The 13478-nt window shown below is 41.8% G+C and overlaps 1 protein-coding gene across 1 annotated transcript in view; it reads left to right on the forward strand.

Annotated features, from left to right (window-relative positions):
- Window positions 1–7013, forward strand: part of gemin5 (gem (nuclear organelle) associated protein 5) — a 31333-nt gene extending 24320 nt beyond the window's left edge. Inside the window, exons 23-28 of the mRNA XM_063012126.1 lie at window positions 322–532; window positions 1798–2049; window positions 3646–3808; window positions 4710–5175; window positions 6549–6639; window positions 6747–7013. Of these exons, the coding sequence (XP_062868196.1) occupies window positions 322–532; window positions 1798–2049; window positions 3646–3808; window positions 4710–5175; window positions 6549–6639; window positions 6747–6911 (1348 nt within the window). The 3' untranslated portion in view covers window positions 6912–7013. The remainder of the gene's footprint in view (window positions 1–321; window positions 533–1797; window positions 2050–3645; window positions 3809–4709; window positions 5176–6548; window positions 6640–6746) is intronic.
- The last annotated feature ends 6465 nt before the right edge of the window (window positions 7014–13478 follow it).

A 13478-nucleotide genomic window follows, 5' to 3' on the forward strand; every position in this document is an offset into this window, starting at 1 on the left:
GTCACACAGCAACATGGGGCCCAGGGACCTGGGTGCAGTCCTGTCATATTCTTCCAGTGCCTGTGTGGGCTTCCAGCTTTTCTGGTCCAGATCCATCCAAAAACATCCAGAAGGTGGACTGGCTACTAAACAAATCTATGAATTCAAAATCACTAAGTTTAGTAGTATGACCCATTCTGCTGCCAACATTTGTTTCTGAAGTGGGTGTAACTCAAATAGTCGCCCCCACTAATCAGAAGGTGTGGTAACTTACTTTTGGCCATGTAGTGTCAAATGTATAATGTTTTTGGTTTAAAGTTCAACTGCCTGCATTCCCTACAGCTATCTTGCTGCAGACTCCAACGTTGATGCGGCCAAAATCATTGCCAAGAAAGGGGACATGATGTCACTGAAGACGGCTGCCAACCTGGCGAAGACGGCTGGAGAGAGCAGCCTGTGCCACTCGCTTTCTTTGAGATGTGCCAAAGACCTTGTGCAGTCTCAGGACTGGCTGGCAGCACAAGATATCCTTGGCCTGCAGGACACCTTATTGGTCAGTCGCCAGTTTGATATTGGGATTTAGATGATGCATCATGCCTAGAGTAGTTAATGGTAGATGAGTTATAATGTGGATTGATTTCGCTTTCATTTCCTGACTGACTGTCACATTTGCTTTCAGAATTTGCTGATATTTTGTGGAATTTTAGCACTGCAATGTTTCCTGTGCCACTGGCTGCCACACAAGTTCAAACCACACAACTAGTAAAACAGATCAACTCCCATGTTTACCAATTGATAAAACTGACATTTATTATTAAATGCTATTTTTTCCCAAGCAAATGTTTCTTAATTGTGGCCAAAGAGATTAACTTTATCTGCCCATCTTATCTAGATGTTTTATATTAGATGAATCTGCATTTGTGTGGAATAACTGTCAAAAATGAATTTTCCTCTTGTTTCACTTTTAAACTTGTGTTACAGCTCGGGGTTCTGAGAAATGGTGAGAATCAGCTTTTTAGAGCGAGTCGAAATCGAGTCTAAATAGATTCACTGACTGACTTACTGACATTCATTCACTGACTCATAGATTTACTGACTTACTGACAGATTTATTCACTGACTCATAGATTTACTGAATCTCTGATTCACTGACTCATAGATTCACTGACAGACTTACTGACACATTCATTCACTGACCATCATTAAAGAAAAAGCTTAACGTGGTTTAATGTATTAAAAGAACGACGCAGGAACACTAAACTTTTCTCTTAATTATTACTGCTCATAAGTTCTCTCCACTAATGAAATTTCTCGCTTGTTGTTTTAGTACAGTAAGTCACGTTAAGCTTTGCTTTGTTTGTACAGCCTGAATCACTTTTACCATGTCATATCAAACAGTTCGTCTAATTGGAAGAGCTTTGAAAGGGTCAGTCAGGTGAACTTTGAACACTACAGCAAGGAAACAACAACACAGTAGGAGCAAAAGTGGTTGTGCCGCTTCTTATGTGAATGTGCCCTTAATGTCACTTCTTGATTTTCCATTAACTCAACTGGGACCCATTGAGTTAATTAAATAATGAAACTCAGAACAGTAATGGTGTCCAAAATGATAAAAATAAACAAAATATGCCAAGTTGTCCAGTGGTGCCAAAAATTGTGTGCACAACAGTACCTGTAGACACCCTGTAACCGTGCCATCACTAAATATGTTTAATGTTTAAGTTCTATACTGTGTGGAGTTGATAGAGGACCTGTAGCAGTATCTGTTTCTGTATTGAAATGAATAAAAGTGCTTTTGTCTGACGTTCTTTATTTTAGGCTCACCGGCTCCTGTACAGTGTGTGTGAGCTACTCACTCAACGATTATCACTTGCCGGTGTGGTGACCTGTTCGGGATCGACCCATGCCTGGTCTAAATCCAGTGAGGAGAGCTTCCTGTGTGCTGTACAGAAAGTGTGGCGAAGTGTCTTTGGTCTTAACATTGCTGACCTGGAGCAGATCAGAGCACTCCATCAACAGCTCGGAGCTATAGAGAACCCACCGGCCACTGCCAGCACACCTGTAAAGCATGTAAGGATACAGATGAGCACTGTGTTGTATTTATGCAGGTGCTTTTGTGCAAATTACTAAAGGTAAAAGTAGTGGTTGTCATGTTCTTTAGGCCAAAGATGATTTGAGTAAATAGTAAAGGATCGGTTATGGTATGTGGGTGTATTTGTGAGGGCACAATTGATGCTAAAAGTTCACACCATAACAAAGTTTGGGGAAATACATATATGCTGCCTATTACAACATGACAAGGCCAAGCCACATTCTGCATTTGCTATAAAAATCATTAAGTGCAGGTGCTAGACTGGCCTGCCAGTAGTTCAGACCTGCCTCCATGTGTGACTGATAATAAAACAAACAATACAGAAACAAACACTACCTATGATTGCACAGTTAAAGACACCTACCCCCCCATTGTTGTTTTTTTTTAGTCAAGTCATATCAAGTTGCAACATTGCTTCTGCTCCTGCCACCCCCATCTCCGACTAAAAAGGACATAGACTGTTGCACACCCTCTACAGTTTCTTTTCATATGCCAGAAGCACAATGATAAAATCATTTCAAAAGTCTAACAGTATCACCCCTGTGTAGGTACACACGCCCCCTTCGACACGTGTAGCCGACTGCATCTTTTCACCTGCACGAGGCGAGTTCATATGTGGATCAGCTTTGTGTACGGAGAGCCACACCCTGTCCACATTATTCCTCAACTCTGTGCAGGTGCCATCAATAAGCCAGCAGAGGTCGTAATTGCATCAGTTATGAGGTCCTGCAACCCCACCCCCAATCAACAGCCAATCATTGTTCGTGTAGGCCCCAGCCTGCCGAATGGCAGAGCTGAGTTTTGAACCGACGAGTTTGAAATGTCAGCTCTGGTGTGCTAGCGTGTTTTGCCGCTGCGCCACCTGAGCGCCCATTAGCAAAACTTAAGTCCAAAAAATGAGTCCACACTTTTGGATATTGTTCACACTAGGCAACCTAGTAATTAATTACCTATCAGCTATACTAGGCTAGTTTACTCAGTAGTGGCTTTAAACATGTACCTAATAAATGACAAATTTACAAATAAAGTTGTTAGAACATCAGGATAAACGAGATAATTTTTCTCATATAAATGTACTCGATTTTTATGCATCTGGGTGTTCGGGTGGCGCAGCAGTAAAGTACTTTAGCCCACTACCGCTGAGATCCTATCAGCTGGTTGAGCATCTGCACAGACATGATTGGCTATGTCTGAAAGAGGGGGTGGCTGAACACACTGGGAGGTGCACTTGTCGGTGTACTCTCAGTGCTGGTTCCATGCTTGGCTAAAGGCCTTCTTTTTTTTTTTAAACAGATATCCAGTGTTATTACAACATAACCAGGCCAAGCCACATTCTTGATTGTGTAACAACAATCAAAAAGTGCAGGTGCTAGACTGGCCTGCCAGTAGTTCAAACCTGCCTCAGTGTAGAAGGGTTGTGTCAGGAAGGTCATCAAAAAAACAGTGCCAAGTCTGGTATGCGGACCAGATCCGCTGTGGCAGACCCTAAAATACAAGAGTAAAAAATACATTACAATCTAGTAATTAAGTACAATTTTGTAAACATTTTATTGTCATGTGCTTTTGTTATACAGCTGCTACCTCATGTGGCATTAGACGTGGCTCTAGCTGTGCTCAGTGAGCTGCTGGGTGATTGGAATTTAGCTCTAGAGCAACTCCTGAGAGCTGTAACTCAAGGATTCATGGCTAATCAGTTCCCTCTAATGGCTGAGATGTGCCAACTTCTTCTACCTCAAGGTAAAGTATGCTTAGATTAGCACTTTGATGTCTGTAGCACCTAGATGTCTGTATACATGCACATTAATGTCTGATCATTACTGGATTCAGCTGCTATCTAATATCAGTGTTCTACGAGGGTTACATCACTATTCTACAGTCACCTTCTGATGCATCTTTCCCAGTGTCGTACCAACTTTTTAATAGCCACTGATGCACCGCTGCTTTCACATCATCACATGAAAGTCTTCCGCCCCTTAAAGCTTCTTTGAACATCCAAAAAGGTGGAAACTAGATGGCGCTAAATCAGGACTATAAGCTCTCTCAGTCTCTCAGACACGACCGATTACTACTTCTCCCACCCTCACCGTCTCCAACCAAAATATAAAAGTGTGGAAACTTAGCCGCTCAGGTGGCGCAGCGGTAAAGTACGCCAGCGCACCAGAGTTGGGGTTTCGAATACATCGTATCGAATCTCAGCTCTGCCTTTCCGACTGGGCTGGGCGGCAGCATGAACAACGATTGGCTGTTGTTCAGGGTTAGAGGGTAAGAAAGTCGGATCATAGGTCCTCATAACCGGTGCGACTGCGGCCCCTGCTGGCTGACTGATGGTGCCTGCACAGGGCTGAGGAATAATGGGGGTGTGGCCCTCTGTACACAGTGCCCGTCAAGTGTATGAACTCGACTCGTGCAGGTGATAAATGCAGTCTGTACTGACTGTACTGACAGTTGAGAGGCGGTGAAGGGTCGAATCAGTATAGAGGATGCAATTAAGGTAATTGGACACAACTAGATTAGGGGGTAAAAATTGGGGAAAGAAAAAAAAAAGTGCAAAAGCTTTTTGAAGATCCCTCGTAATTACAAGAACTGCTTTTTGCGAAAGTCAAATTGACAATTTAAGCCTTTGCTTTCTCCTCTGCAGGTAGGGATTCTGTAGCTGTCTATAAACAAAAACTTCCAGATGACGAAAAACACTTGGGCCTCTCCCAAAACCTGGAGGCTTTTGTCTGTTACCAGCTCATGTACAAAAACTGGTGGCAGTACAGCAGCACCAAACACACCAACGGCCACCGATCTCCAATAGAGAATGGAGACACCATTCATGATACGGAGACCACATCTCACTCCGAACATCAAGAAAGTCAAATGACTGTGGAATCTGAAGGATCTCTAAATGAAGATTCCTGGATGGTACTCTTGTCTGAACCCCACGTCTTTCTCCAGTCCACACGAAAAGCTCTAGAAGCCATCCAGAGCAGAATATCCATGTTAATTCAACAACACAACCATCCTCAAGAGGGCCAAAGACCAGGCCCACAGCTCCAGGGAGAAGCTACTGAACTCGAGAAGAAAAACAGCTCTGAGACGAGTGGAAATCTAGACAGCAGGTACCAGTCACTTCAGTAGTTATTCATTTTGCACATACAGTTGTCTGTTTCACTCAGCCTATAGATGCACTTTGTGGATATACAATTACTGACTGTTGCCCTTTCTGGTGTGAGTTTACTGGTCAGGTCTTTTTTTTATAATTGGATGGAGTCGAGTTGGGTCACAATATGTACAGAGCAACCAGTGGCTTACAGTCAGTAATTTTCCATCCACTAACTGCATACTTTATATGGTGAATATACAATACACAATACAGCCAAAAGTATGTGGACACACCTAATTATTGAGTGCCGGTATTTGAGCAACACCCATTGCAAGGTGTATATAAGATTTTATATATACAAAAAAATTTATGTATATGCTTTTAACTGTGTGTCAGTAGTTTAGGGAAGCCAGTTTCCTGTTTACAGTATTTAGTAGATGCTTTTATCCAAAGCCACTTACAATTATGACAGTATACAATGCAAGCAATTGAGGGTTAGGGCCTTGCCCAATAGTGGCAACCTGACAGTGGTGGGGCTTAAACCAGCAACCTTCTGATCATTAATGCCTTAACCAGCTTAGTGCCTTAACCACTAAGCTACCACTGTCCTGTTTTATCATGACAAGGCCCCAGCGCCCAAGCAAGGTTCATAAAGATCTTCAGTGATCTGCCCCATTATAGCGCTGAACTCCTGTACCCAGGACTTTACATCTATGCCTTTTTTTTTCTATTTTATTTATGCCTTTTCCCCCATTTTTCTCCCAATTTTAGCGTAGTCAATTTGTCTTCCACTGCTGGGGGATCCCTGATTGCAATCGAGGTGGGTATATTGCTGCTCACGCCTCCTCCGACCAGCGTGCAGCCCTTAGCGGAACTCTTTTTCACCTATGCTTTCGGCACAGGCGCCTCTCTATCTGCCAATCAGGGTCCATACACAGTGTTTGAATACCCCACCCACATAGTCCGGTCATCCCGCCCTAGCAAAACCGTGTCTGCTGCAGGCACTGCCAATTATGCCCGCTAAGATGGCGCCCAGCCGACCAGTGGCAACGCTGAGTTTCGAACCGAGGAGTTCAGAATCTCGGCGCTGGTGTGCTAGCGGAATATCCCGCTGCGCCACCTGTGTGCCCGTCTATGCCTTTTTGAAAAAATGGCACGACGTCCCACAGACACACTCCAAAATTTTGTGAAAAGACATTCCAGAACAAAGTGGAGTCTGTTGTAGCCCTGAAAGAGAAGGGTTTGAGTCAACTCCATAACAAGGCCCTTGGAGTAAGATGTGCAACATGCTTATTGTTAGGTGTAGACATTCTTTTAGTGTCCATGACCCTTACAGATGGACATAAATGTTTAGACTTCAACTGTGTGCTTCAAATGTGTTTCTCTCAGATCCGCTGCAGATGGTGAGTCTTTTCCTGTCCTGGCTGCTCAGATGGTTGAGCATCAGAAAAAGCTTACTGGTGTCCCTGACCATGTCAAAGTAAGTGGCTTTTAAATTAAACGGATCATACAAGCTCAGAATAAGTGCATTTATTTACAAGAAGCACTTCATATATAAAACATAATTATATTTGTTACTTGTTTCAGAATTACCCATTCCCTGATGTGCTCGAATGTTGTCTCGTCCTCTTGCACATGGACAAGCACTTTGGTGGGATTCCACATCATCTCACCGAGAAGGCTTCCACATTGCTGCTCAAAAATGCCTCTATACCCTCTCTTCACAAAGCCTGGAAGAGATTCAATTTATAACTGTTCTTACTTTCCAAACAGCACTTATTTTTTTCATTAATATATATTATATACACATATAGTTTGTATAGAATGAATCTAATAAATGCTCAGCTATGCTGTCTGTACTTTAATAAACTTTCATTACTAATATAAGCTCTTGAAATGTCTTTAACATTGTTTAATGTTGTTTAATACATTTAGGTCTGGTCGTACCGGGTTTGTTGATGTGAAATTTTGCAAGCTAAATTACATAAATTTCATCAAGATTTGTCGCATTGCAAATTTACAGGCAGGTAAAGCCAGTATTACACTGTGATAATTGACCTGATATTGATACGATTTCCTTTGGTCGTAAGCAAACAGCGACGGTCCTGGAACACACATTGTGACATGTATTAATGTGACCCCAGGCAGCCCATGCTAGAATTTTATGATTCAGATCTAACAGTGTAACCACCAAAAGAAGTAAGGCTGTAGAGGTATTAAAAAAGTGATCATATAAATTACCAACTTAACTGCTCACAATCATTCTTATACACTTACCAGGCATAACATTATGACCACTGACAGATGAAGTGAATAACACTGATTATCTCTTCATCACGGCACCTGTTAGTCGGTGGGAAATATTAGGCAGCAATTGTAAGGATTTGAGCAAGTTTGACAAGGGCCAAATTGTGATGGCTACACGACCGAGTCAGAGCATCTCCAAAACTGCAGCTTATGTGGGGTGTTCCCGATCTGCAGTGGTCAGTGTCTATCAAAAGTGATCCAAGGAAGGAACAGTGGTCAACCGACAATAGGGTCATGGCCAAGGCTCATTGATGCACGTAGGGAGCAAAGGCTGGCCGGTGTGGTCCGATCCAACAGACGAGCTGCTGTGACTCACATTGCTGAAGAACTTAATGCTGGTTCTGATAGGAAGGTGTCAGAATACACGGTGCATCACAGTTTGTTGCATATGGGGCAGCAAAAGGGGGACCAACACAATATTAGAAAGGTGGTCATGTTATGCCCGATCGGTGTATGTTGGATGTTTTATAAGCTACAAATAACAAACATGAATTTTGTGGATAAACAAATACTGAATGAAGCCCATATGTTGCTTTATACAGTGGTGTTCAAAAAAATAGCAGTGATTTAAAAAAAAAAAGTGAATAAAGCACAAATAACTTTTATTTCCATAAATGCAAATGCACTGAGAATACTACACTTTTAATTCTAAATCAAAACATTAACAAAATTTAGCCAGTTTGTGTTTATCCTTTACAGAAAATTAAGAAAAATTTATTTTAGGCTGTTCAAAAAAATAGCAGTGCCAGCATTTTTCTTTAAAAACTAAAAAAATGTATCTATTAACTGAAAATGTTTGAGGTTTCACTTTACTTTAAATTACTGAACACATTTTTAGTGACATTACAATTGTTTCCGATATGTGTTGCATGGCGTCGACCAACTTCTGGCACTTCTGAACAGGTATTCCAGTCCAGGATGATTAGACTACATTCCACAGTTCTTCTGCATTTTTGGGTTTTGGGGATGTCAGACCCCCAGTTCTCTATGGGATTGAAGTCGGGATTGGACTGGCCACTCTATTACCTTAATCTTGTTTGTCTGTAACCAAGATGTTTTGGGTCATTGTCATGTTGAAACACCCATTTTAAGGACATTTCTTCTTCTTCATAGGGCAACATGATCTCCTCAAGTATTCTAATATATTTAAACTGATCCATGATCCCTCGTATGTGATAAATAGACGTAACACCATGGTATGAGAAACATCCCCATATCATCATTTTGTACCACCATGCTTTACTGTCTTCACAGTGAACTTTGGCTTGATTTCAGTGCTCGAGGGTCGTCTGACATACTGTCTACGGCCACTAGACCCAAAAAGAACAATTTTGCTTTCATCAGTCCACAAAATGTTGAGCCATTTCTCTTTGGACTAGTCAATGTGTTCCCTGGCAAATTTTACCCCATTCAGGACACGTCTGTTTCTTAACAACGGGACTTTGCAAGGAGTTCTTGCTGGTAAATTGGCTTCACTTAATCATCTTCTGTACTCACTGGTAACTTCAGATGTTCCTTGATCTTTCTGGAGGTGATCATTGGCTGAGTATTTGCCATTTTGGCTATTCTTCGATCCTTTCGAACAGTAGTTCCACGCTTCCTTCTGCGTCTTTCAGGTTTTGGTTGTCACTTCAAGGCATTTGAGATCATTTTAGATGAGCAGCCTATAATTTGCTGCACTTGTATGTTTTTCCCTCTACAAACAACTTTTTAATCAAAGTACTCTGTTCATCAGAACAATGTCTGGAACAACCCATTTTACCCAGTATTTCAAAAGGAAATGTGCTATGACCAACCTGTGCAACATTTGCCACCCTCCTACATTAAATAAGGGCCAAAATTGACACCCGTTCTTCTGCAGAATGAATGACTTCACCAATTGAACTCCTCCACCAATTGAACTCCTCCTAATCAATGCTTTTATTACTCAGAATGAGCGGCATGCATGTGTTAATTGTTGGGTTTGTTTTGTTTTCATTACTCTACTACACTTTCAAGTAAATTTTTTGCTATGTAGAAATATCACTTCTACTAAAAACAGTGATTTATCAGGTTAATGGTGTTGGACTGCTATTTTTTTGAACACCACTGTACACGTTCTCTCTTGTACCCCACTTATCTATCAAAAGAACCTCGACTGACCAGGTGTCATTTCAGCTCTTGCGTCTGGGCAACAGAAGGGCTGCTGTGGCTAAATTGTGGTTAATTTTAATACATTTGATGAGGTGATTGTATCACAACATAGTGCATCAAACCCTTCTGTGTAAGGGGCTGCGTAGTTGCAGACTAGTCAATTCCAGTTCAGCCATCTGAAATAGACAATCGGAGCAAAGGAGGAAGGTTGACCACTGTGACAGGTCCTGTTTTCGCCAATGACATTTCTGCTTTGAAAATCTGAATCCATTTTTCCTTGCAAACTGTCTTTATTTCATCAAGATTATAGCGGTCCCACTGGTGGATCGTCAAAAACCTTTAAACATTTTAAATGACCTTTGTAAAATACTAATATTTTTGTTGAAACAACTTGCATTTTACTATATCTGGGTACTTTGCTCCTCTGATGTTTCATTTAAAATGCATTTAACCCCATTATTGGATGGGCATGTTGTGAGGCTCGTGTGTTGTGCACCTACAGTTAGGTGATTTGTAGTTTTGGAAATTATACACTTGCAAATTATTAAACCAGTTGCACTGACTTAGATGTTCACAGTGTTTGTGCTATCAAAATTCCCCCGATTTCTTTTACTTTGAGAATATACGTGACACCAAGTGGTTTTAGATCCTTATACGAAAATATAAAGCACATGAAAAACATAAGGGCAGTACCGGACTAGTAATCAGAAGGTCCATGGTTTCTGGTTCAGGCCCCACCTCAATTGCTTGGATTGCATGTGGTAAAAATTAAAGGTAAATAAAACAAGTGTTATACAATGGGGGTCAAAAGTCTGAGAACACTACGGAAAATACTTTTATTTAACAATAAAATTTAATACAGTGTTTTTCAGTACAAATCTCAAAGCATTGAAGCAACGACTTTACTTGCTGGCTGTCACAGCCTTTGCTTCACAGTCACCGGACCTAAACCTCACTGTACATTTCTTGGAGAAAAAAATCCAAAGAAAAAAATCAAGCAGTCCTTAACATCACAAGATGTTCTTTGGAATGTTGTTAAAAAAAAGCTGGCATAACATGGATCATCAGATTTTCCACAAACTTGTGAAGCCCAAATCAGCTCAAGCACATGTACGTACAGTGAGTTTCACTAGTGGTCTGAGGTTTCTGAACCAACACTGTATGTAAAACCCTCTGTATGATTACACATTTCTTTAAGGCTAGTTATCTAAAGCTGTAAAGAACTGCCCGAGTTACTGTTGGGCCTTTACACGAGGGCAGAACTTTTATTAACTTTTTCATCTGCTTTTATTAGCCACATTATTTGCTAAAAAAAGTGTATAAAATAATTACATGGCTCAAAACGGGAAAGGAAGGTTTCCTGTTGTAGCATGGTCATAGTAATTCAACTGGCTTTGGAACTTATGGTCAGAAGTCTGGATATATTTGGCCATATAGTTTACTTGCAAGGATTATTGGTCTAGGATTTGACTTCTTGGTCTTTTTTTTAGTAAAATGTCTTGAAATAACACTTAAAGGTGATTCATGCTGAAAAAAAACACAGGTCCTTATACAAAGAGAAAAGAGCACATCATTCCAGTTCTAAAATCTCTACGCTGGCTTCTGGTTGGTTACAGAATATCCTAGAGTTTAAAGTGCTGCTACTAATCTACAGTGTATCACAAAAGTGAGTACACCCCTCACATTTCTGCAAATATTGTATTATATCTTTTCATGGGACAACACTATAGACATGAAACTTGGATATAACTTAGAGTAGTCAGTGTACAGCTTGTATAGCAGTGTAGATTTACTGTCTTCTGAAAATAACTCAACACACAGCCATTAATGTCTAAATAGCTGGCAACATAAGTGAGTACACCCCACAGTGAACATGTCCAAATTGTGCCCAAATGTGTCGTTGTCCCTCCCTGGTGTCATGTGTCAAGGTCCCAGGTGTAAATGGGGAGCAGGGCTGTTAAATTTGGTGTTTTGGGTACAATTCTCTCATACTGGCCACTGGATATTCAACACGGCACCTCATGGCAAAGAACTTTCTGAGGATGTGAGAAACAGAATTGTTGCTCTCCACAAAGATGGCCTGGGCTATAAGAAGATTGCTAACACCCTGAAACTGAGCTACAGCATGGTGGCCAAGGTCATACAGCGGTTTTCCAGGACAGGTTCCACTCGGAACAGGCTTCGCCAGGGTCGACCAAAGAAGTTGAGTCCACGTGTTCGGCGTCATATCCAGGGGTTGGCTTTAAAAAATAGACACATGAGTGCTGCCAGCATTGCTGCAGAGGTTGAAGACGTGGGAAGTCAGCCTGTCAGTGCTCAGACCATACGCCGCACACTGCATCAACTCGGTCTGCATGGTCGTCATCCCAGAAGGAAGCTGACGCACAAGAAAGCCCGCAAACAGTTCGCTGAAGACAAGCAGTCCAAGAACATGGATTACTGGAATGCCCTGTGATCTGACGAGATCAAGATAAACTTGTTTGGCTCAGATGATGTCCAGCATGTGTGGCGGCACCCTGGTGAGAAGTACCAAGACAACTGTATCTTGCCTACAGTCAAGCATGGTGGTGGTAGCATCATGGTCTTGGGCTGCATGAGTGTTGCTGGCACTGGGGAGCTGCAGTTCATTGAGGGAAACATGAATTCCAACATGTACTGTGACATTCTGAAACAGAGCATGATCCCCTCCCTTCGAAAACTGGGCCTCATGGCAGTTTTCCAACAGGATAACGACCCCAAACACAACCTCCAAGGTGACAACTGCCTTGCTGAGGAAGCTGAAGGTAAAGGTGATGGACTAAACCCAACTGAGCACCTGTGGCGCATCCTCAAGTGGAAGGTGGAGGAGTTCAAGGTGTCTAACATCCACCAGCTCCGTGATGTCATCATGGAGGAGTGGAAGAGGATTCCAGTAGCAACCTGTGCAGCTCTGGTGAATTCCATGCCCAGGAGGGTTAAGGCAGTGCTGGATAATAATGGTGGTCACACAAAATATTGACACTTTGGGCACAATTTGGACATGTTCACTGTGGGGTGTACTCACTTATGTTGCCAGCTATTTAGACATTAATGGCTGTGTGTTGAGTTATTTTCAGAAGACAGTAAATCTACACTGCTATACAAGTTGTACACTGACTACTCTAAGTTATATCCAAGTTTTATTTCTATAGTGTTGTCCCATGAAAAGATATAATAAAATATTTGCAGAAATGTGAGGGGTGTACTCACTTTTGTGATACACTGTATAAATCACTGAATGGTTTCGGCCCAGTATATACACCGATCAGACATAACATTCTGACCACTGACAGGTGAAGTGAATAACACTTATTATATCTTCATCACGGCACCCATTAGTGGGTGAGATTTATTAGGCAGCAAGTGAACATTTTATTCTAAATGATGTGTTAGAAGCAGGAAAAATGGGCAAGCGTAAGGATTTGAGCAAGTTTGACAAGGGCCAAATTATGATGGCTAGACGACTGGGTCAGAGCATTTTCATAACTGCAGCTCTTGTGGGGTGTTCCCGGTCTGCAGTGGTAAACCAGCGACAGGGTCATGGGCGGCCGAGGCTCACTGATGCACGTGGGAAGCGAAGGCTGGCCCGTGTGGTCCAATCGAACAGATGAGCTACTGTAGCTCAAATTGCTGAAGAAGTTAATGCTGGTTCTGATAGAAAGGTATCAGAATACACAGTGCAGCACAGCTGCAGAGCTGTTTTGGCAGGAAAAGGGGGGCAAACACATTATTAGGAAGGTGGTCATAATGTTATGCCTAATCGGTGTATCTCAGATATGTTTAAGGAATATAAGCCCAGTAGATCTCTTAGATCCATGGCAGCATTTAGCTGTTACGCTGCATATAACTGGAACAGACTGC

Source organism: Trichomycterus rosablanca, chromosome 16 (genome assembly GCF_030014385.1).
Source record: "Trichomycterus rosablanca isolate fTriRos1 chromosome 16, fTriRos1.hap1, whole genome shotgun sequence".
In the NCBI taxonomy this organism is placed as follows: domain Eukaryota; kingdom Metazoa; phylum Chordata; class Actinopteri; order Siluriformes; family Trichomycteridae; genus Trichomycterus; species Trichomycterus rosablanca.